This window comes from Dunckerocampus dactyliophorus, chromosome 7 (genome assembly GCF_027744805.1).
Source record: "Dunckerocampus dactyliophorus isolate RoL2022-P2 chromosome 7, RoL_Ddac_1.1, whole genome shotgun sequence".
Lineage (NCBI taxonomy): Eukaryota > Metazoa > Chordata > Actinopteri > Syngnathiformes > Syngnathidae > Dunckerocampus > Dunckerocampus dactyliophorus.
In genome coordinates, this window is record NC_072825.1 from 14,060,800 (window position 1) to 14,083,742 (window position 22,943).

General features: G+C 40.0%; 1 protein-coding gene across 7 annotated transcripts in view; it reads left to right on the plus strand.

The window, feature by feature from the left end:
• Positions 1-22,564, plus strand: part of LOC129184889 (zinc finger protein 516-like) — a 64,011-nt gene extending 41,447 nt beyond the window's left edge. For 4 of the 7 annotated variants that reach the window (XM_054781355.1, XM_054781353.1, XM_054781357.1 and 1 more), the window contains 4 exons: positions 1,535-3,759; positions 6,915-8,156; positions 11,127-11,231; positions 19,339-22,564. In XM_054781355.1, the coding sequence (XP_054637330.1) occupies positions 2,013-3,759; positions 6,915-8,156; positions 11,127-11,231; positions 19,339-19,562 (3,318 nt within the window). In that variant the 5' untranslated portion in view covers positions 1,535-2,012 and the 3' untranslated portion in view covers positions 19,563-22,564. Of the gene's footprint in view, positions 1-1,534; positions 3,760-6,914; positions 8,157-9,362; positions 11,232-15,348; positions 15,420-19,338 lie in introns of those variants that run through there. The other 3 variants (XM_054781358.1, XR_008571993.1, XR_008571994.1) reach the window with 3 other exon arrangements.
• Positions 22,565-22,943: the final 379 nt, after the last annotated feature.

Genomic DNA, 22,943 nt, shown 5'->3' on the forward strand with positions numbered 1-22,943 from the left:
AAATAATCTGCGTAAAATTCCTTCTTGTAATATTATGACTTTATTCCCATAATATTATAACTATTTCCCCAACCTAATTTTCCAAAAATGACAACTAAAATTTGTTGTGTTTGGTTCTCAAAATAATACACCTTTAAAAAAAAAGTTTTTTTCTTTAATATTTCAACTCTGTGCTAACCAAAATGACATTATTTTGCCTCATAATATTATGAGAAATTGCAACTTTTTTTCTCGCTACAATACAAGTTTGTTCTCTTTTTTTGATATTATATTTATATTATATTTATATTTATAATATTTTGAGTTTATACTCGTAAAATTACATCTATTTTTTCATTTCTTCTGCTCTTTTTTAATTTTCTATTTCCAGTTTCTTCTTGTATTTTTTTCATGTAATGATGACTTTATTCTTTTAATATTTTGACTTCATTCTCATAACCTTACTACTTTTTCCACATCCTAATTTTCCAAAAATTACAGTTTTATTTGTTTCCTTTGTGTCTCAGAATGTTACGACTTTAGAAAATGAAGTCTTTTTTTAATGACGTTAATTTTCCTCATAATATTATGGCGTTATTCTCATAAAATTACGACTTCTTCTCATTAGATTACAATTTATTCTTTTAATATTTTGAGGCTAATCCATGCCTTTGTCTCCAGCAGGCTAGACTACTATAACGGCCTTCTCACTGGGCTCTCTAAACAAGCAGTAAAACAGCTGCAGTACATCCAGAATGCTGCTGCTCGAGTCCTGACTAGAACCAGGAAATATGACCAGATTAGTTCAGTTAGTCCAGGTCTCTGTACTGCCTTCCTGTTGCTCAGAGAATAGACTTTAAAACAGCTCTGCTTGTGTACAAGTCTTTTCATGGTCCTGCGCCAAAGTGCATCCCTGACATGTTAGAGCTGCGTAAACCATCTCGTGCTCTGAGAAGCTCAGGGAGTGGTCAGGACTAAACACGGTGAGGCTGCGTTTCAGTTTTATGCTGCCAAAACAATCTTCCAGAAGATGTGTAACAATCCTCAACTTTGGCAATGTTCAAATCCAGGCTTAAAACACTTCTGTTCAACTCTGTATATGACAACTGAAAGTATTTTATCAGCACTCTTGATTTTTATTCATTTTTGTTTTATTGAATGATTTATGGAATTTTATGTCATGATTTTAGAATGATTTTATGTTTTCATGGAATGATTTTATGAAGTGATTTTACCCTTCTTTTCTGTAAAGCACTTTGAATTACCTTGTGTCCAAATGGTGCTCTATAAATAAACTTGCCTTGGCTTGCCTAAACGTATCTGTAAACATTGTCACATTTATTGATCCAGTTCTACAATATTGTCAGTTCCATAATCATACATTTATCTACTTTTCCTAGTAGAGTTTACACAAATGCTTGCAGAATGTAGCTGAAACTGTGACTCTTTGAAACAGATTTGCTTTACTAACATTTTCGTTTTCTCTTTTTCCTATTTCCTCCTCCTGCACCACTTCCTGTCTACCTCAATACCCCACTTTCTTTTTCATTCTCAGGTGGATGATAGAGATGGCCTTAAAGCTGCTGATACGTGTAAAATGTGAAGATGGAAGAGAGAGGCCAGTCATATGAATGAGAAAACAAAGAGTGGTTTAAAAGTCTTTCAACGCTGCCTGGAGAGATTATGATTTAAAATGTCTCGTTCTTCGGAGACAGTCAGACATCAGAAACAGCTTTAAATATCCAATCATTTAGTTTTCTTATTAATGCATTCATACTTTTCATTGTATTATGGTACTGATAGTACATAGTATCACACATATTGACATTGGTAGATGAAGATGGCTAGATGGCATTGTTTTTGTAGCAGTGCTAAAACAGCTGTTGTGATAACAGCTTGATCTCTAGAAGACAGCAAGCAGATGACATTTTAATGAACACAAAGGCCTTCTCGGCATTCTTATGTGCACGTGCAGATAGTAGTGGTATGAGATTTTAGTTAAAAGTCCAGGTGTACTGGGTAGTTTCAATCTCATGATGAATCCTAGTGTGGAGGTGATGGAAATCCAAACAAGAAGTCAAAAGGAAAAGTTGACTCCAGTCAAAGCCAATTCCAAACATGATATGGAGAGTGAGGATGACAAAATCCCAGGGTCTTACGACTGCAACGTTTGTGGACGCAGCTTCCCTTTCATGAGCTCTCTGTCACAGCATATGAGACGCCATACTGGCGCACGCCCTTATAAATGCCCCTACTGTGACCACAGGGCCTCTCAGAAGGGAAACCTCAAAGTTCACATACGCAGCCACAAACTGGGCACGCTCTCTAGCCATCACTCCAACGATGAACAAGAGGGAGGAGCAGAGGAGGAAGAGATGAGTGTTTCAGAGGGTCTTGACGGAGGCACAAGTCCAACCAAGAGCAGCTCAGCTTGTAACAGGATGATGAGTGGAGATGGTGCTGAAGATAGTCGCAGGAAAGTACCTGTGAGGAACTTGAAAAGAGAGAAACCTCTAAGTGACCAGCGCCCTTACTGCTGCCGTCTTTGTGGCTATGAGGCCCAGCGGGAAGACCAGCTCCTGAGCCACATCGAGAAGGTTCACATCACTGTTGACATAGACGAGCAGACGAGTGTTAAGGAAGAAGTCGTAGCTGAACCAGATGTCCTCCAGCCTCAGTGTGATGTGGCCTTTCCTTGTGAAACCTGTGGCCAGGTCTTCACACAAGCCTGGTTCTTAAAGTCACACATGAAGAAACATGCAGGAATCCTGGACCATTGCTGTCGCATATGTGGAAGACGATTCCGCGAAGCTTGGTTTCTCAAATCCCACATGAAAACACACAACACAAGATCACGGTCACGAGCAAAATCTGATGCTGCTGAGCATCCAGCCACCATAAATGATGTAGCACAGGATCCTGAAATTGTCAGCTCTGTTGCATCTGTCTATCAAATGTGCTCGAAATGTGGGAACTTGTTTGATAGCCGAGAGAGCTTGAGGGCCCATGATAAAGTCCACAGTCTCAGTTATGGGAAGAAATCTCAAACCCGATCACGACCCAGTGATGATGAGAACTCACCAGCTGTGAAAAAACGTTTGCTTGACTACTTAGGCCTTCAGCCATTTGCAGAAAAGGCTGAGGAAGATGACAATGATAGGATACTGGGTCAAAGAATCTCTGAGCTTGATCCAGTTTGCAGCTACCAAGCATGGCAGTTAGCTACTAAAGGAAAAGTTGTGGAACCAGTAGAGTGCAACAAGGCTTCCGGTGATGGAGGAAGTATTGGAGACGAAGACCTTGCTACAGCTGCTGTAGTGTATGAGAAGGAGAGCAGCAGCTATGTGCTTCAAGGTCAAGAAAAACGCAGCTCGGTTCGCCGGAGCAGCTCTGGTTTGGGAAACCATGTTTCTTCTGGAGACCAGACACCAGAGAGCCTCAGTGATTCTGAGTACCGACCTTCATCTCGCCAGGAGCGAAGACGACCATCACAGTCTCAAGCTCCCTCCAAATCCAATGAGTGCTTTGAATGTGGGAAGATGTTCCGCAGTCGCCACCAGGTGAGTGTCCACCAACGTGTCCATAGAAAGGATGGAGGCAGGATGTCCATCGAAGACAAGGAAAGAACTGAGAATAAAGACCACTGGGGATCAACCAGTGACCCAGAATCTGGCTCCCCAAGCCGACCCTTCACCCCGGGGTATGGAGACTCTCCACCAGCCTCCACTCTCAGAGACCATGCATCCGAGATGGGAACCGCTAACTCAGGAGAGCTTGCAGGTTAGTAACTACTCACCAAGGAAAACACACCTTTTAAAAGTTTAATAGAACTTCATCATGTCACAATTTGAACCTCCAGCTCTCGCTGCCTCCAAAATGTACGTGCCACATCTTCTTCCAACAAAAAACTATAAATCACAAAGTTTGTGTAAAAAGTGGCCTGCACTGTAACCTTTATAAAAGAAACCCCTGATTATTGAGTGATGGAGCGGTTCTGGATCTATAAAAGCTTACCCTTGCAGGAGAGTGGACGCTAGTGACTAGCTGCAGTACCCTGACAAGGCTTAAAAATAACAATCTAATAATGTATTACTTATTACATACTTATTGCGTATTAATTTTACTTTACTGTATTCTACAACAGCATCACAGCTTAAAAAATCGGGCCTCTGGACAAATGTAGTTAGTTACCTCTGTTCTAAAGTTCTGCTTTTCTACCCTACTCGAACAGCTTTGAGATACCTACAGTAATATATTTTTGGCCCTCCAAATGGTGTACACAGTTACCTAGGAGTTCTTCTATTAGATTGGATAGCTAGTGTTACTTGAAGCTTAAGTCCTAAATGTAGTCCTACTGTATGAATATATAATATATTGCTGAAGTGTATTGAAAATTGTTCAGTAAGCTTGATTATACAGGTTATTAGCAAAGATGGTAATGTATTGGTAATGGTGATTATGATAATGCTTTTGAACAAGCTTAACCAATTACATTAAGGAACATCACATGTTTACACTTGCACACACCAAGATATTGGTACACCTACAGGAACTAAGATGGATGATACTAGCTTTAACAACAGAAGAAAATACTTCTGGGAAGAATTACTACAAGATTTGTTTTTTTTTTTTTTTCCAGAAGAGCAATTATGAGGTCACTGATATTGGATAAAAGAGTCTGGCTCAAAATGTCTTTTTGGTTGAGGTCAAGACTTTCGTTTTATTGTTCCACTCCAAACCCATCCAAGCAAGCCTTTATGGACAGTGCTTTGTACACTGGGGCACAGCCATGCTGGGCTTTCCCTCAGACTAATATGGTGAAGCATGTCTCATGACTTTTGTCTCCAGCATAACACCCAAAGCACTCATGACTGTCACCTCAGAGCAAAGTTGTTCATAAAATTAGCTGTGCTGTTTGTTTTACCCTGTTTATCAGTCCGTGGAGTGAAAACAAGGGCCACCATGTGGCTGAATTTCAAAACTACAAGGGGTCTGTGTGTGTGTGTTTTTAATAGAGTGCTGTAAACCCATGTTGGTCTATAAAATCTGGTCAATAACTGTTCTTGGAAATTGTCTTTACACGAGTACAGTAACACAGAGCAATGGAATAAAATACGTTTATTAAAACTCTGTGCCTTTTATTGGCACGTTGGGAGGATAGAAGGCATTTTTTACATGCCTATCATTTTTGTCACATCCTAAACCAATAAACAGTGCAGAGCAAAAAAGTGAATGTTGTCAATGCAAGGACAGACACCCCTTATCATGAGGATGAACTGTTCCAAAGCAAAGCTTTCTTTTTTTTTATAGCACATGTGAACAATCTGCCTTTCTAACCTTTTCACTCATAATAGTAGTAGATCAAGTAGATACTGTAGATGCATTGCATGCACAAATCTGCACAGCGTACTGTAGTATGGTAGATTTGTTAACAATGAGTGTCCCTAGTCTTCCTTGCTCATACTGACGATCAAAAATAGCAGCAACATCTCTTCAGGCATGATTGAGCTGCGAGCTATTTCAGGTCTTCCTGTCTCAGGAAACACCCTTTTTATTCCCCTGTATGTGAACAGAATTTTTATTGAGTTTTTTTGCCATGAAAATCTGTCCTAATTTATTGTTTAACTGATTTGGTTTCTTTTGCAACACTCAGTTAGCGTCATGTGTTGTACGTAATCAGTTTTAAGTGCTTACATTTTGGCTTAGCTGTATGTACTGCAGTGTTCCCTTTCTCTTAAACCATGAGAAATAAAGATACATTGAATACCCGCGTGGATGGTACCAAGAACATGTATTAGTGTTACCAGAAAAGTCTACCTTGATAGTTAATATTGCTCTTTTTACTTGCCAGTATTTTAACAATGTTTGTTATTGTTTTTATAGTTTACAGTGGTATTGAACTGCATTGCAAAAATACTTATTTAGTTATGGCCTATGTGCATGGAGTGCATGTCTCCCCATGTTTGCATGTAGGGTTTACTCTCGGTATTCTGTTTTCCTCCCACAGTTGAAAAACATGCATTAGGTTAACATATGATTGTAAATTTCCTATAGATCGCTCTTTAATTGGGTGACCCGCCTCTCACCCTAAGTCAGCTGGAAAAAGCTCCAGCTTACCTGAACAGGATAAGTGAATAAATGAATGCATTTCCAAACCATTCAATTATTTAAAATAGCATGAAAAAATCATCAGTGGCCAGATAAACAGTTAATCTGTGTAATTAATCTGACTGCTCTGCTAATCATCCAATTTAGCTGCAGTTTTTTTTTTTTTTTCACCTTGGCAGAGTGGGAGTTGTGTGTGTGGTTATTGCTGCCAAGAAGAAGTGAAATAAAAAACAGATGGCAACTTAGTAGTATTGTCGAAAGAGGAAATTGCTTCTGGGAGTCTGATCTGCACAATGTAACCTGTGTGTGTTTGTGAAAGACACTATAATTCCACAACACCAGACTTTTGTTTTCATGATTGTGTTTTTACGTGTAATATACATTATATTAGATACAAGTACTTTGTGTCAATTTCAAATAATTATTCCTATTCTCGCAACTCTAAATTACCATAAAGGGAGAGACAAGCTGTAGTAAAGTGTCATTACAAAGATAGGGTGTGGTTGCCACCTGGTGGAGAACCTTTAAAACTGCACAAAAAAGACATTTTATTCTTAACAGTATTTGGTTAACGAAGGAAACACTCGACCAGTCTCACGTTTCTAAAGTAATAGATAACAATATAATATAATAATATTAGGATCAATGTCAAAATTCCTAGGCTGGATCAACAGTGAGCGAGTGTGGAAAATATTGCCTTCTCTTTGTGTTGGAGAAATACTGGCACCTAGTGGTAAATTCCTTGTACTGCAGTTGAAAATCTAAAACTGAGCCAGACTATTTATGTTGTTTTAATGAACCTTTGCTTTGTCATTACTCTTTTGCAGATGAGAAGCCTTACATCTGTAGCCTGTGTGACTTTGTTACCGCTGAGTCACAAACCTACTTGGCTCATGTCCGTGTCCAACATCCAGTTTCCTCCACAGACAGAACAAGCCCCATTCCCAGAGTCACCCCCGATGGTTATCCCAAGTTGAAGAAAGCCCTTTTGCAGGGGTTGACAAATGCTGAATCCCCTCCAGCTCACCCTTCCACATGCTCTTCTCCACTTGATCCTTTCTTGACCCCTGTGGATTTATGTGTCAGAGCTGGGGGTCACAGGGGCAGAACCCCTGCTGCCCAAGACAGGAAAATCCTCCCAAACCACAAGTGTTCCTTCTGCTCCCATTCTACCCTCTATCCTGAGGTTCTGTGGATGCACCAGACTATTGCTCACCGTATGACCAGCAGTAGCTCCAATCTGGCGCCAAAATGGGCTCTGAAAAACAACAACAAGGGGCCCAGAGACAGCTTGTTATCCTCGAGAAGGCGTACTGGCCCCCCACCAGTCTTGGAGGGTAAGGAATGTCCACCGCTGCCAACACTTGTACGTGCCCAACGTACACGGCCCCCGATGCAGGCTAGCGATGTACGGAAAAAAAACCCAACAGGTGATCATGCAGGTACAATACCACCATCATCCTCTACCCCCTCGCCGTTGCTGTCGAGAGCCTCCACATCCACCTCAAGATCTCATGCTGGGAGAGTCCCCCAGAATCAGCCTCCTCGCTTCAGACACAAAGTGACTAGTTCTTCTAGAGGAAGCTCACAGTCATCCTCCAGCTCAACAGAGAAGCACCCCAGGACCATTTCACATTCCCCAGCCCCATGCCCCAATTCTTCTACAGCTTCCAGAAGGGCAGACCATTACGTGATGCCACAGGAGGGACTGGGCTTCATGCTGTCTAGCAAGTATAGCAGTCAAGCAGAGTACAACCGAGCTGGAGGGTTCTCTCATCAGCCCCTTACTAACTACCACAACGAGCACCGCACAAATGCTGCGAGGCCTAGTACCATCATCCATAGCTCCACAATGGGACAAGGCTACGGAGCCTCACAGGCACATGGCAGCATGCTGCAGACTTATTCAGGTTCGTCCTCCTTCCCCTCAAAACCTAATGGAAATATGAAGCAGGAGACTCCAGAAACGCCAAACGACATCCTCAGCTTCCTAAAAAACTACAGCCCGCATGATCTGGCTGCGCTTTACCACCGCTGGGGTGCCTCTAATGCACTTATGGATCCTACTGGTAAGGAATAATTTTTTTGTCTCAACAAACAACATCAAATAGGCTTCTAAAGCAGTATGATGAAGAAGAAGGCAAATTTCAGGCGTCAAACTATTTTCCTGTGACTGATCTAATGTTTTTGCTATTAATTGCTATCAATACTGGGTTAGACTTCATAGTGGTGAGGATTTATATATAATGTGGTTACTCTCGAACATCTGTATCAGGGTTCAGGTTTTAAGAGCTTTTTTGAGGTTCTTTACAATTTTAGGTGTGTGTGTAGATGTGTGGGTACATGCATGCGCATGCATCCGGGTGCACAACTGCACAAAGACCATCACGATGGGAAAGATCCGCACACCTTATTAACAAGTCTAATTGGGGATGAACATGACATGTTTACAGGGAAAATGCCAATATTTTAACAAGTACAATAGTTGATACCAGCTCTACATCAAAACGATCACCCCAACATTAAATATATTGAAATTGATACCTATCTGACAGCCAAAATGAACATTAACTAACAGGTTTGTAAAATTACTTCTCAAATAAGAATATTCATGTGTGGTTGCATGTTTGTGAGGTATGTTAAAAGCCTGCATCTGGGCCAGCATGTGTGTCCATATGTGCTTGTTATTTTCAGATGCAAAATAAGGGTACGTGTGTGTATTTATTTAATTTATTTATTTCTCTGTGAAAGACGTGAGAGAACCTTTGGTGTGTTCAGGTCTGTGAGGCATGCCTCGTCTCTAGCTCCACTCTCCCAGAAAGCTGTCACAAACTGTTTAGGTCACGGCTCTGCCTGATGAGAGACTCACACAGATGCGAATGGGGGGAGGCGAAACAGAGCGAGAGGGAACATAAGAGGCAAAGAGAGAGACAGTGAGATGAGACAGAATAATTATCCCACCAGCTGCTTTGGAAATGGTCATTACCGAACACCAGCATTATTTGCCCATTTTCAGTTGTGTCTCTGAGGTCAAGTGGGGCTGCGTGGAGCTAAGGGTCAAAGACAACAGCCCCGGAGCAGACGCATGACATCACTGTCACCCGTCCAGGCACATATCGTCACCATCCGCCTTAGCCCTTTGAGTCACATGCTATAAAGTGACCTTTTTTGAGCAGCTGAGTCTTTCTCCCTTTTTTCCTGTGGAATATGTGTATGTGCTTGTGTTTGTGTGTGCGCTTGTGGTTTTCATCCAGCTCTGTCTTGTCTTTCATTAGTGCATCAGTGAGAAGGGCTGGCAGCCCAAAGTAGAAGTGGAGTAACCAGAGGCCAGCCAGCAGTCGGGGTGCCAAAGACGCTCTCTGTCACCTCTCCCCCCCCTTGTTTCACCTCTTTTCTACTTATAAACATCCACAAACTTGCATGAAAAGTGGACAGAGGCCGAGGTGTAAAGCAGTTTTGATGCTTGGACGACCGTGCTACTGTAGCTTCACTACCAAGCTCCCCAAAAGTACACCCCCAGACCTTTTAAGTCAGTTATGCATCAGACAGCGCGGTCACTGAAGAGCATCCAAAGTGTGTGTGGCAGTGTGTGTGTTGTCAAATAGGTCCGCCATCTTTCCCTCTGCTGTCCCCGATGTATTCATGGACACCAGGAACAAAAGCAATGATAACATTATTGTATATAATGATACAGTATAATATAGTGGCATTACTTTTAAATATGACATGCATGAATTGCTGCTTCTTGTTTTTTAGCTGTTCATTTTCATGAGGCTTTTGACTTATATGTCAGAACGTGTATTACTTGTATGACCTTTTGTAGTTGAGGAGCATATTCAACAAGTTACAGCTTTTCCGTACTTATTCCTGCGTTTATATACTTTAATACCTTGCATCATTGTGTGTGTCTAAATGTGTATACGCTGACTTTCCTTCATTGGAGCAAACAAACACATATATACACAACTCTTTAAACACATAGAACGCATGCAGGCACACACACCTGACATGTGACACACGGGCAACGGAGCGGGCACATCACAGCCGGGGCGTTTTAATTGCCTGTAATTTATGCGGTGTGTGTGTCTGGCTGTCAGCCTGTGAGATGATGCTGTGTGACAGCTGCAGTCCAGCCCCTGGAGCTAGCAGCTCATAATGACACATTAGACATACTAATGATGTCTGCACTTGTCCACTACTCATGCTGCCTACCTCCACCGCTGCAGCCATGCAGCCATTCTGTGTGAATGTACATGCGATCACTTTGTGCGCAGTCCTGACCTTTACAGCTTAATTTGGCCTCAAACACAGTAAACACGCCTTTGGAATGAATTTATAAGGATAATGCCCACCTTTTGTATTTTCCTCACAGAAATTGTCCCTGCTAAAGTAAGTAAAAAGTCAAAATAACATAGTGAAGTAAAAAAAACAAAGTTGAGCACTATTATACAGACATATAGTGTACATACAGTATTTCATTATGTTCCCAACTTATTCAACTTCCTTTTTTGTACATATTTGGTGGCATTCATTCATTCATTGTCTATGCCGCTACAGTTAGTGACTTTGTTTATTTTATTTCATTTTTTAAATATTACTTTATTTTAAATTAAGAAGCAACACAGTTTAAAGTCTGACAAATGTCCACAAAGGACATACTTTAAACTCAATAACTACGGCATTAAATATCTGTAGAGATCCGATACTAAAGGTGCTTCATCAAAAAATAACAATACCAGAGAGGTATTAGTTTGACGAGGTTTGCGCCTCTCATGGATATACGGTCACCAAAACTCCCCGAAACAAGACAAAATGCTGTCCTATACCAGAGCAAACTACTCTACAATAATGAACATATTGTTATATTAGAATCTAGATGACAGTGTAAATCGAAACTGTTGGTTATTATCCTTACAAAGGCAGAACTTTAATTCATCTTACATGCGGTGAGTGTATAGAAAAAGACCTCTGGGATAGTAAATTAAAGCAACTGGAGCAACTGATTCATGCTGATCCTGCATATGTTTATGTGTCATCAGGGATGCTGAGGTCTCTCATGCAGCAGGGACAACATTTCTGCCACGAGTGCGGGAAGAGTTTCAGCCAGCCCAGCCACCTGCGCACTCACATGAGGTCCCATACAGGTAAATAGCCCTTTATACTGAACTACACACTAACACACAAAAGTTGCCACCAATGTATTATCTTAGTACAGTAGAGCCTGCAGCCACAAAGTTACAGTACATGTAATCCAATGCAGGGGTTACAGCAAACAATCTTTAATCTTTACAGAAAGACAAAAGACATCTAACAATATGGATAATTGTTGGAGTTGTAGTTTGCAGTGTTAGTCTAGCATGCATGAATACCTGTTGACTTAAGTTGCATGTTACAGCTGACAGTTTCGGGTGGTTGGTAATTCAACAAAAGCTTTATGATATACACTCATGTTAAAAAAATAAGGACACTCCTTCGGGGTATGAAAATAGAGGAAGAGTTCAGACAACTGTGGTACATGCAAGAATAGGACAACATCATTCTTCAGTTTGTAAAATAACCCTCCAGTTTGCAATTATTCATGTATTGGAACATTTTCACTCATTCGCATGACACCTGTTCACACACATCATCGCCCTCTCAGCTATTTATCCACTCGGAGACAACTCATATGAGTTATAGAGAATATATGCATGGAAGGATTCACACTCAACAATAACTCATTGTCGGACACTGTGCTACATTCCTGCATGTACCCAAATAAATCAAAACGGATCTTTTTTGTTCAGTTGAGTGTGACAGCCAGTCTGTGAGTCCTTCCTCGCCTTGGGCTGGGCAGCTGTCTCTATTTTTTAAACTGAAACGTTTCTTTCTCTAGATACTGACCTGTGACAAATTGTATACATTATTAATCACATGTCAATTTTAGAGATGGAACTGTTCATTCTAATGAAAGAGGATAACATTTGTTCACACCTGTCTCATGAGTCCATTAGCATGCATCTTAGTGCTGCTTATTAAAACTAATTCACTAAGGCTAAATCCACATGTACACAGACAAAAAAACCAGCAACAACTTTATTGTTGCTCTTCTGTGGTCAAACAAGTGTGTGGTTTAAACAAATCTGTCCACGTTTGACACATTTGCCTGAATGTCAAGCGCATGAAAAAGCAACAGGTGGCATTGAAAGTTAGAATCCTGAATAAAGCCGTGGTGAATGGAATGAAAAAGGTGAATAATCAATGCAGACTGATCCAAACAGAACAATACAGCAAAAAACAACCAACATTTATATTATGTCACTTAAAGTTTTGGAAAGTGCCAAAAAAGTTTCCCCAAAAATGTCTTGTCGGCACAAAATGCAAAATTGCATACATTTTGTTTTTTACATTCATTTACGCATTCTTTAAAACATGCTAAAGAATGAGTATTAGAGCCACACTGAAAAAAACAACATTTATGACATGAACCAAGGTTTATTGTTAAAATAATGATGTAATCAAATTGATTGGGCTTTTATGTGGTTGTAAAAATTTGTGAAGCTTGTCAAGATCTTCAGCAGTTCTCTGTTTAACGCAGATATACCGTGCACTCCAAAAGTATTGGAACAGTAAGGCAAATTCCTTTATTTTGGCTATTCAAGACATCCATCAATGGTTGTAGTGGCTATGACCAATGTTTGTGCAGTGATTCTGATTGATTTTACATCTTCTCTCCGATTCACCATTGCTTGTTTTTCACCCATAGACAGCTCTATGGTTTTCATGTTGTTTTGACCTCTAAATCCAGTCTGCACAGGCAAAATCTATCCTGCCCAATCTGAAAGTGAGCATAGATATTCAGTGCTATTTATTGATTGAATAAGCAATGTAATAGGACACACCTGGCCAACAAAACACACCTATCAGTCACATGTTCCAATATGTTTGCTCACATAAACAATTGGTGAGTTCAAACAAACATCTTCTAAGCTGTGCATCCAATCCAGATGTAAATACCTGGAAATGACAGGTGAAATGGTGCTCTGCGGTATCATATTCATCTTCAGATGTCAAAACCAGATGCTTCCAGTCAATAGCAAAAATAAAGGAATTGACCTCATTGTTCCAATGCTTCTGGACGGCACGCAAATTGTGTTTGTAGAATTACAACTTTATTCTCGTGAATTACATGTTTTTTGCCATCAAATTTCAACTAAAAATATATATAAATATATAAATAAAAATAATATAATAGTTACTGTTGATGATTTTGATAAAATTATTTAAAAATTGCAAATTTATTTTTGTAACATTAAGATTTAGATTTAGTCTCATAATCATGACGAAAATTAGGCTTTATCGTTGGTTGTATGTGTTTTTGTACTTTGGATCCTGCTTTATTGTGACTGTCAAACTTTCCCCTTCAATTTGGCATTAAATTAATATGCAGACTTAAATATTAGCCATCATGAGTAGGCAAAAAAAAAAGTGAAACTCAAATTCAAGCCTGACCTGGAAGTACAATAAAATTAATTAACCAATGAATTATGTTCAGTATTTCAAGTTAATGAAGATAAAACATGTGTTTTAAGTGTCCAGGAGTAGGGGTACATGGCTTCAGGTCAAATGTCTGAAGGGGTACGCGACTGTAAAAAGTTTGGAAACCACTGATCCACACTGGAAATTTTTTTGTTCTGGTTTGGAGAGTTTTTTGTTATTTTTTGAGCGATGGTCTTAAACCTTTGATCAGCTGATAAACAGTCTATTTCAGTTTAATAGTTGTTTTCAATAAATTACTTTTTCAAAGTGCTTTTTGTCTCACTCCCCCTTCTTGCCTTTGCATATTGTAGCTCTACTTAAAACCTCATTAAGATCCATATGTGCAAAATGCAAAGGATTTTTCATATTTCCTCAATAGTTCTGTACGTAACTGAGTACCAGTAGTATGTCGGTCAAAATAGCTTAGTTCATGTATTACGTCCAGTTAGCATTTGCTATCAAACATTACAGATATACAAGAAATGAAAATGATTATGCAAAAGACAACGCGTCTCATGAAATAGTAGTTTCACACACGAAAGCGTAAAGAACACACATTCCTATAGTGGAGTTCAGGACGCGAAGCCCAGCCATCAAACAATTGACTTTTTTTCTACGTAACTAGCTGCTACAAGTGAACTGATATCTTTTCTTATGGATAGATATCTTTTCTTATCTTACCGCTGAGTTAGTTTATCTGTAATCAGAATAATAAAGAGGAAAGTTGCATAGCTTTGTGTCGCTGGAGACATGCGTTCGCCACTTACTTTGCTGCAGAGGCATAATAGCGAATCAAGCGGGGAGCTTAAAGTCAGCTGACTAATGTCATATGACATCTACAAAGTGACGTTTGCTCACGATCAACCTCACGGGCACCCCTGGTTTATATGTATAGTGTATTGTCTTAGACGTTCCCATTTTCTATACTATTCCATACTCTTTTCAGCCCCGTGTTTCCTTCCACTTGATCTTCCCACCTCATCCCTCTCACAATTTAATTATCCTCCTCTCCTCTACCTCTTCCAAAGTTCCTCTTCCTTTTGGCCTCGTTATTTTCTTCCCTCAGATTTCCTACGCTCGTATGCCTCCTCCCGCTTTCTCCTACTTCACTCGTCCCTGGCTCATTTTCTTCCTCTCCTGTCCTGTCACGTCCATCACGTGAAAATGAAGTGATCACTGCAGACGGTGAGATAAATAGCTTCTTTATGGAGAGTGTGAATGATATGTGGCACCGCCAGTGATTGTAAGTGACAGAGGCCAAATGGTAAGTGATGCAAAGCTCAGCTTCCTCTAAGCCCTATAACACACACACACACACACACACATGCACAGACAGCGCATTAACACACACTCACGCCCATCCACAGGCTCTGTAAACACTCGCCAAGACTGTAATTAATGTTGTCACCGACGATTGTCCTCAGCATGGACGTGCGCACGCAGAAAAGGCCAGCCACCCTGAGGCCTCTATTAACATGCGTCATATTAAATCACTGAGTTGGCTCCACCAAGTTCCTTCGCCATCATCATCACCATCATCATCACCTTCACCACCGCCATTATCATTACTGCCAGCCCCCTTCCATTTCGCTGGTGGTGAAAGCCACTTGGCATTGTATGGCTGGTGGCAGAAGCAGAAAACAAAATGCTTATGTGGGTTTTGGTAGAGCTTTTAACCAAATGCCCCCCACCCCTTCCTCTTCCACCTCTCCCACCCCTGTTTTCCCCCTTCTCCCCTCACAGTTGGGTTTGATTTAAATGGACTCCACAGAGGTACTGATGCTCACACCACCGCTTCTGAAGTTCCCAAACAAGTATGTGGCACAATGGCTAATCACTCAGCACCACCATTGCTTCTGCATGTGTGTGTGTATTCTTTTTGTTGCGCCTGTCTGCATGTTGTGTAACGCTGTCAACTTCTACACCACCCTCAAGCCCGCTTATGGTGTTTTCTTTTCCACACAATGTGCACCTGGCGTTAACACATGGCATCCTCAAATAAGATTTTCCGCATAAGGAATCACATCTGACCCTGGAAAGTGCACATTTGCACAACTGTTTAGAATAGAATAGAATAACATGTCATTGTTAACAGTGCAAACAAAAAAAAATAACAGTGAAATGTACTTTGTTTAAAAACAGGCACAAAGAGATACATACGAAGTATTAAAAAGTACAAATTTACAAGAAAGATTCAAAGCGGTCCTCGCACATTCTCAATTTAGCATTCATGGCCTGGAAAATTAGCATATTTAGCATATTTTTGGTCCAAAAATGATCATTATTACTTTTTCATCCTACCTCCTTCTCTTCTTTGCTAGCGCTAGCCTGACAACCAGGCTAAAGGCTATGCTGTGACTCCAATTCATAGATAATCTAACATTATTATTCATTCATTCATTATTGTCCGTGAGTGAACAATGGCAATTAAAGAAATAATCAGGAGGTTTTGGAGCTCAGTCTAATTTAATGATTACAACAATCACTTTTACTGCAAATGCTGATCTGAAACCAAAGGACAACGTCAGTGTCAAGCCAGCAGGAGGGCTTGGACGGGGGCCGAGCCATGTGTCAAAAATAGACATTTATATGGCCGTATAATTTCCTCACACTTTTTCGCCATTTGTTGGTGGTCCCCGAATGTAAATCCCATGAAAAGCGCGGGATCTATCTATACACATATGTATAGATATGTATATGTATAGATATATATATATACTGTATATATATATATATATATATATATATGTGTGTGTGTGTGTATGTATATATATGTATATATGTATATATATATATATATATATATATATATATATATATATATACAGTATATATACATATATACATACATACATACATATACACACACTTTCTTGTGTCTTTTGGACATAGGAAAGTGGCAAAACACTTATTTAAAGTATCCATCCATCCATCTTCTCACTAGGGTCATGGGTATGCTGGAGACTATCCCAGCTGACTTTGGGTGAGAGGCGAGGTACACCCTGAACTGGTTGCCAACCAATCGCAGGGCACATATACACAAACAACCATTCACACTCTATTTAAGGTATTTAAATTTCCACATGTTTTACACTTGAGAATCTTTATTTCTGACAAAACTGAACTTTTTTTTTAAATTTATTAGTGGATATCAGAATTACATTTTATTTAAAATTAAAATTAACATTTTTAAAAATTTTAAATTTTTTAATTTAATTTTTTTATATTAAATTTTATGTTTTAACCCTTTTCATTTTTCTTTTTATTATTGTAGAGCTAATTAAGTAACATTATATTCACATTTCTTTCATCGGCCACATCATTAGGCACTGTGCAATCAATGAAGTTCTATTTTATGTGCCAATAATGAATATATGAAATTGATAATAAATCAGCATAAGCGGTCAGCTAATCAAGTTTATCTTTCAAAATGTAAACGACATGTTACATTTTTACATGTGCAGTATAATAAATCATCAGGGTAAGATTTATTGTGCACTGCAGTCAAAGGTGGAGACAATAAATAAAAATCCTGTGCATTATCAGAGTACACGTATGCAAAACATCTCAGGCTTCCATCCATTACTGCCTGGCCTTAGTTTTCAGAGTCCGTCACAAAGACAAGAATTGAGGCCGAGTGGGAAGCAGAAGTAAATCTGCTCTGCTTTGACATTCGCTTGTACACGCTGCAACCTCAACTTTATTAATCACGCGGATACACACACCCCACAATGACTGAGATTTACCGCATGCTATATGAATGATGGGAGCAGGCGTCTGGCGGAGGGGTCCAATTAGATGCAGTGTTGACGCTGCTTTACGGTGACGATAACCTTTAGTATAATGTAGTGCAGCAGTCCCGTCAGCCATGTCTTCTCACAGGGCGATGTCGCCCAGGTACTCGCTTTCCTCGCACGTCTAATCCTCACCTTCTTTTCCAGCTGTTTTATTATTTTCCTTTATGATTAATTATACCTATTTTGTTGTTATCGCTCTCTTCCTCAAACACCCCCTTTCTTTCTCTCTGTTGTGCTTCTGATGATGTATGATAACAGCTATATTTCCCTGTGTCTTCTTCAGGGAAGATGGCGGGGGTAGGGCACAGGGAGTCATTTGTTTTCCCGCTTTGATATTGTTCCATTTATCAAAATGATAATTAGGTGCAATTAAATGGCAATCTCATTTGTTTTGTTCAGGTGTGAGATGAGCATTTTTTATTATTCTTTTTTTTTTTTTTTGCTGAGGTCTGTTATCTGTCCCATTGTAGGTCAGTCTAATTAGAAGATATATACACATATGTGTGTGTGTGTGTGTGTGTGTGTGTGTGTGTCAGGGGCACAGGGTGGCTGAGTTGATTGAGTGAAGTCCATGGGTATAAAACTAGCACTGTTTAGACGGGAATATGCGGCTTACTTCTGCAAAATTCAAGGAAGCGACCAGAAGAAAGGGGCTGGTCTCGCATGTGAAACAATATCTTTGAATGAAAAGCTGCAGTCTATGGTCAAAAGTACTTTGATATACCTCTTAAAGAGTTTATTTGTCCAAACACTCTTGAGAAAGGACCCTTCTGTTCCAGTATGATGAAAGCAAGATCCATATAGACAGACCTCACGTTACCCACAATTCCATTCCTACACTGTGATGTAAGTCGAGTTTTGGTGTAAGTCGGATCTTATACCTAAATTTTACTTCAATTAACCCCTACGTTACTCATATTGTACATAGAACACATGAAGGACATGTAAAATGCAGCAATAAAAAGATTAAATACAAGAATTAAATGAAACAGTACCGCTGCTTTTATTACCTTATTCCTTACCTTTACTCTGTGGCTTATTGGGAGGAGGACATAGAAGAGGCAGGAGAACAAATAAAATAACAATAAGCCCGCTGTGCTTAGATATCACTGTCACTTTCATAAGAGCAGATGATGGTTATCCTTAATGATGGTCGTGATAGTCGAATGTGCTGCCAGTATCTCCTCTCTCAGAGCTACGATGGTCATTTTCACTTCCATGGTGATGGCTTTTCTTTTTTCCGTGGCATATTTGCACCAGAATAGCTTGCCTTTTGCTTGGGAGACTTTATGAAGTGCAAAAAGTTAACTTTTTGAAGTAATTAACAAATCTACGTGTAGTTTCGAATGAGGCACGCATTATCAAGCCCAGCCACGGTGTGCAAGACGAGTATTCACTGCATACGTGCGGCGCGTATACGTTCGCTGCTTGTGCTGAAACAATGTTCACGGACCAAAATGAATTTTTTACTACATTTATGGGAGTTCGTAGGACCCAAGGACCACTCGAATGCTGTAGGCATGCTTGCGTGACTTTGTTGTGGAAAGACTTGCATTGCTAACACACCATAAAACACCTTTGGGGTGAAGTACAGCAAAAATTGTGGGCTACGAAAACAACGAAATTCACACAAACACCAAAATCTTACAGAAAGTGTTCTCCAAAGATTGGAGGCTAAGCTGCAAGAAGACGTATTTTTGTCCACTTTGGATGACTGTACGTGTGATGCGGAGGTGTCCCGATACTTTAGTTCATATTGTGTGCATAAAGTGTCCGTCCTTCCTGTTAAATGTACCTTATGCTGCTTTTTCCTCCCCATTTTATGTCTCATCTGTGGTATACATGGTTGATGTCATGTCACCAAATCCCCTGTCGCCACCACATGACCTTTGAAATGTTCTATTTTGTGTGTGTTTTGTTTTGGGTTTTTTTCAAGGGGAGAGGCCTTTCTGCTGCCAGCTCTGCCCATACAGAGCCTCTCAGAAAGGGAACCTGAAGACACATGTCCAGAGTGTCCACCACATGCCTTTCGACAACAGCCGGTACCCAGACTCAAGGACCTTGTTACCAAACTCCGCGGAGCGAGGAGCTGTCAGACCACCACCAACACCACAAGAACAGCTTAGGTGCTGTCATGGACCTGGGTCTGAACCAATCTGAATCCAGCCTAGTCAGGGACTGAAACACCTGAGGACTTGATGAACTTTACAGCTTTGTGGTGATAATGTGAAACATTTTCTCGATTCTAATGAGGGTTTTCTATATTTCTTTTGTAGTTTGAGGGAGATGTTTTTTTAATGCATACATAGAAAAGGTTGCTTTACAATTCAATACAGTAGGTACAGTACAGTCCTGGACAAACTAGGGTTTGCACACATACAGTATGAGAATGTATCTCAATGTGCAGTAAAATGAAGAGTTTGCCAGCTCAACAAGTATTGTACGACTCCGAAAGTTTATGCTCCACTTCTTAAAAATGAAGATTGTGTTGAATTCATATGTTGCCCTTGATGAATCCCATACTGTCCTTACAGTAGTCCCAACAGATAAAGAGTCCTACTGCAACGACTACGGCAGCATCAAACATGCTTAAAAATGACCGGTGATTATTTGATTATCAATATAGTGGCCGATAAATGTTCTCTGGATTGTATAATTGATTAATCGACTAATCATAGCAGCTATAAAGAGTTTGTCTTTGGGGCTGGAAGCCATTAAAATGCCTCTGTGTGTGTGTGTGTGTGTGTGTGTGTGTGTGTGTGTGTCAGCATACACAAATGTGTTAAAGTCACTTGGCTCTAGTCTTTAAGTGCGGTCTTAGGAGTGACCACTCTGAGGGGGAATGATTAGAGGCAGGGAGGTGAGATTAGTGGGAGAGAGAAAGATGTGTCTGCACTAATGCTCATTAAAAAGAGTTGCGTTTTAATAGCCATTATAAATGAGTGTACCATTTTTATGGTCATACAATTATTGTCAATTGAAGAGGAAGGGGCTGAGTGCCGGCAGTTTCCATCTATATAACTCCTTTATATTACTGAGCCTTTCCCATACTGACACTTTGACTTTGATTTACGCTGCAAACTTGCAGTGGGAGAAGCATGAAGTCTCAGATAGGAATTGCACAAATTACAGTCCAGCTTGTGCACTTTTGGTGGCAAATTCTGTTAATGCTAGCCAGTGTGATTGCTCTCTGCTAAATGGCACTAAGGTGTCAAAAGCAGAGAGATGGGCTACAGTCAGCATCATTAGGGATTTTAGACGCCCTTTTTTTTTTTTTACTCGAAAAAATGTACTTCTTTTATCACATAGACTTACTGCGACCCCTTTAAAGTGACGATATTTACCAGGTACATTGTGGTTAATGGTACACACGTCTGATTCCCAGGCCAGGGTTGCGTCAGAAAGGGCATCTGGAGTAAAACTAAGCCAAAACAAGACAGAGAAAATCTAAAAGTGAAAACCAAAAAAGGAAAAAAAAACATTTTTTTGGATCACAGTCTTAATATGGTCAACGACCTGATCCACGAACACTGCACAGATATGCAGTTTACTGTAAGAAACCAACTCGATATCCAGAATAAAGTGGTTGTTATTATTATTGAATGATTTGTAGCTTAGGATTCTAAGAGCTCAAAAGAAGGCAGGCAGCGGTCAAAAGGTATGCCTTCTTGGTCCCATCGTGGGACATCAGGACGATACATCCTAGTCTATTGACACCCATTCTGTGCTTCAGCCATGCCACGAAATAATGAACCCCTTTGAACGATCTCGTTGTTGTACAGCCTTAACATATATGTGTGCATGAGTTTGTTTCCAACCTAAAATTACTGATTTAAGACGTAACAACTAACATCCGCGCTCTGCAGTCTCTCTCTACAAGATGTAGTAGACGACATCCTTTGCAATGAGTGTTAAAATGAATACAAGGATTTTTTTTTTCACGTCTTCTACTTGGGTTTGTGTTCTCAGCAACCCCTGAATTGAGTAAGCCATGCCTCCACTCTTTGGGTAGAAGAAGAGCATCATAATTGTCAGGGATATACAGTAAGTGTCGGGTACATTTTTTGCACGCGTGGACGATTCAAACCAGTTAACACAGAATTAGACTATTAGTCAATTTTGAAACCTCAGTAGTTTGGAATGAACAGCGGATGTAATGCCAGCTCGGTGTTGAGATATGCATACAATATTGCGTGCTTCAATATGCCTAATGATACACAAATGTGTGAGGTCGTGGTTGGTGAAAATACTTGAAAATGGATATTCTAGCCTTGTAGTGTAGTGTAGTGTAGTGCTAATACATACGTTGTACAGAATTCCCTTTAAGATGAACTTCCTTGGTTAGGAATTTGTACTCCGAAGTGTGACTTAGAAAAAGTGAGCAGCCGGAGTGAGTGTAATATAAACTATGTATGCGTAATCCACTCCTACCAAACCTTTATATACAGCGGTAGAAACCAAATGGCATTATTAGTGCACTTAGACTAGATTCCTGCTTTAAAGTTTCTGTTCAACTCTAGCCAAGGTTACGTTGAGAATGTTTCCTTTAACAGTGCCAGCTAATGCAATTCAATGTCATTTTGGGTTTAGAGGCTTTTTGCATAGATTTTAATGACAGATAGCTTTTTTGTACTGCTTTTTAGTTTCCTCGAGGAAAGTTTGACAAGTTGAGGTGCAGCAGTGCTTATTTTTCATGAAGATGTAAGAGCTTGTTTTTAGTCTTTCTCTTGGCTAAATTGTAGGATTTTTGTCATTAACTCGCCACGTCTGGCCTCCCACTGGGACTGTTTCTTTTTTTTTTTCTTATGTCGGGGGTTTATCACTTATTTTAAGTTGTGTTTTTTGCGCGTGTGAGCTTTTTATTTGTGATGAACTTCATGATTAATGTACCTTAGAAGACCTTATTATTCCAAGTGTTTTGGTTGAGATCTGTATTTATTATCACTTCAAAAAGGACACAAGGACAGAGGCAGGACAGGTGCATTTGGTAATTTTGATTTTCTGGGTCTTTTTTTTAATTATTATTCTTTTTTTTTAGTGTGTCGTTTCAAGCCAGCAAGCTGATGTGAAAGCTCTACCTCGTCTGAGCCATTCTCAGTTCTGTTACACTTTTGTAAATCATGTCATGTCCACAATAAAGACACACAAAATGGCGAGTTTTGGCACTGTGTCGTCTGGTTGTCCTTGCTTGTTTTATTTGTGCCTCCGCCACTGTCACTGAACGCATCCGCACTTAGAATAAACAGGTTTCAGATTTTTTTTTTTTTTTTTTTTACCCCACCCTTAGTAACTTATCTGGTGTGAACTTTACCAAGAACCCCGCAGTGCAACATCTCTGCACACTGACAAATGACATAGCTTGTTTTGTACTCTGCTTTGTTGCTCACAATGCTGCTTGTTGCCACGAGCGCTCACTGTCATCAGCTGAGCGCGCACGTGTTAACAAGCCATGTCTACGAAGACAAATATTGAATGAACAACTGCAACGTTTGAATTCCTCTGTTGCCCCAAATACTTTTGAACCAGTCTGGTATTATTATG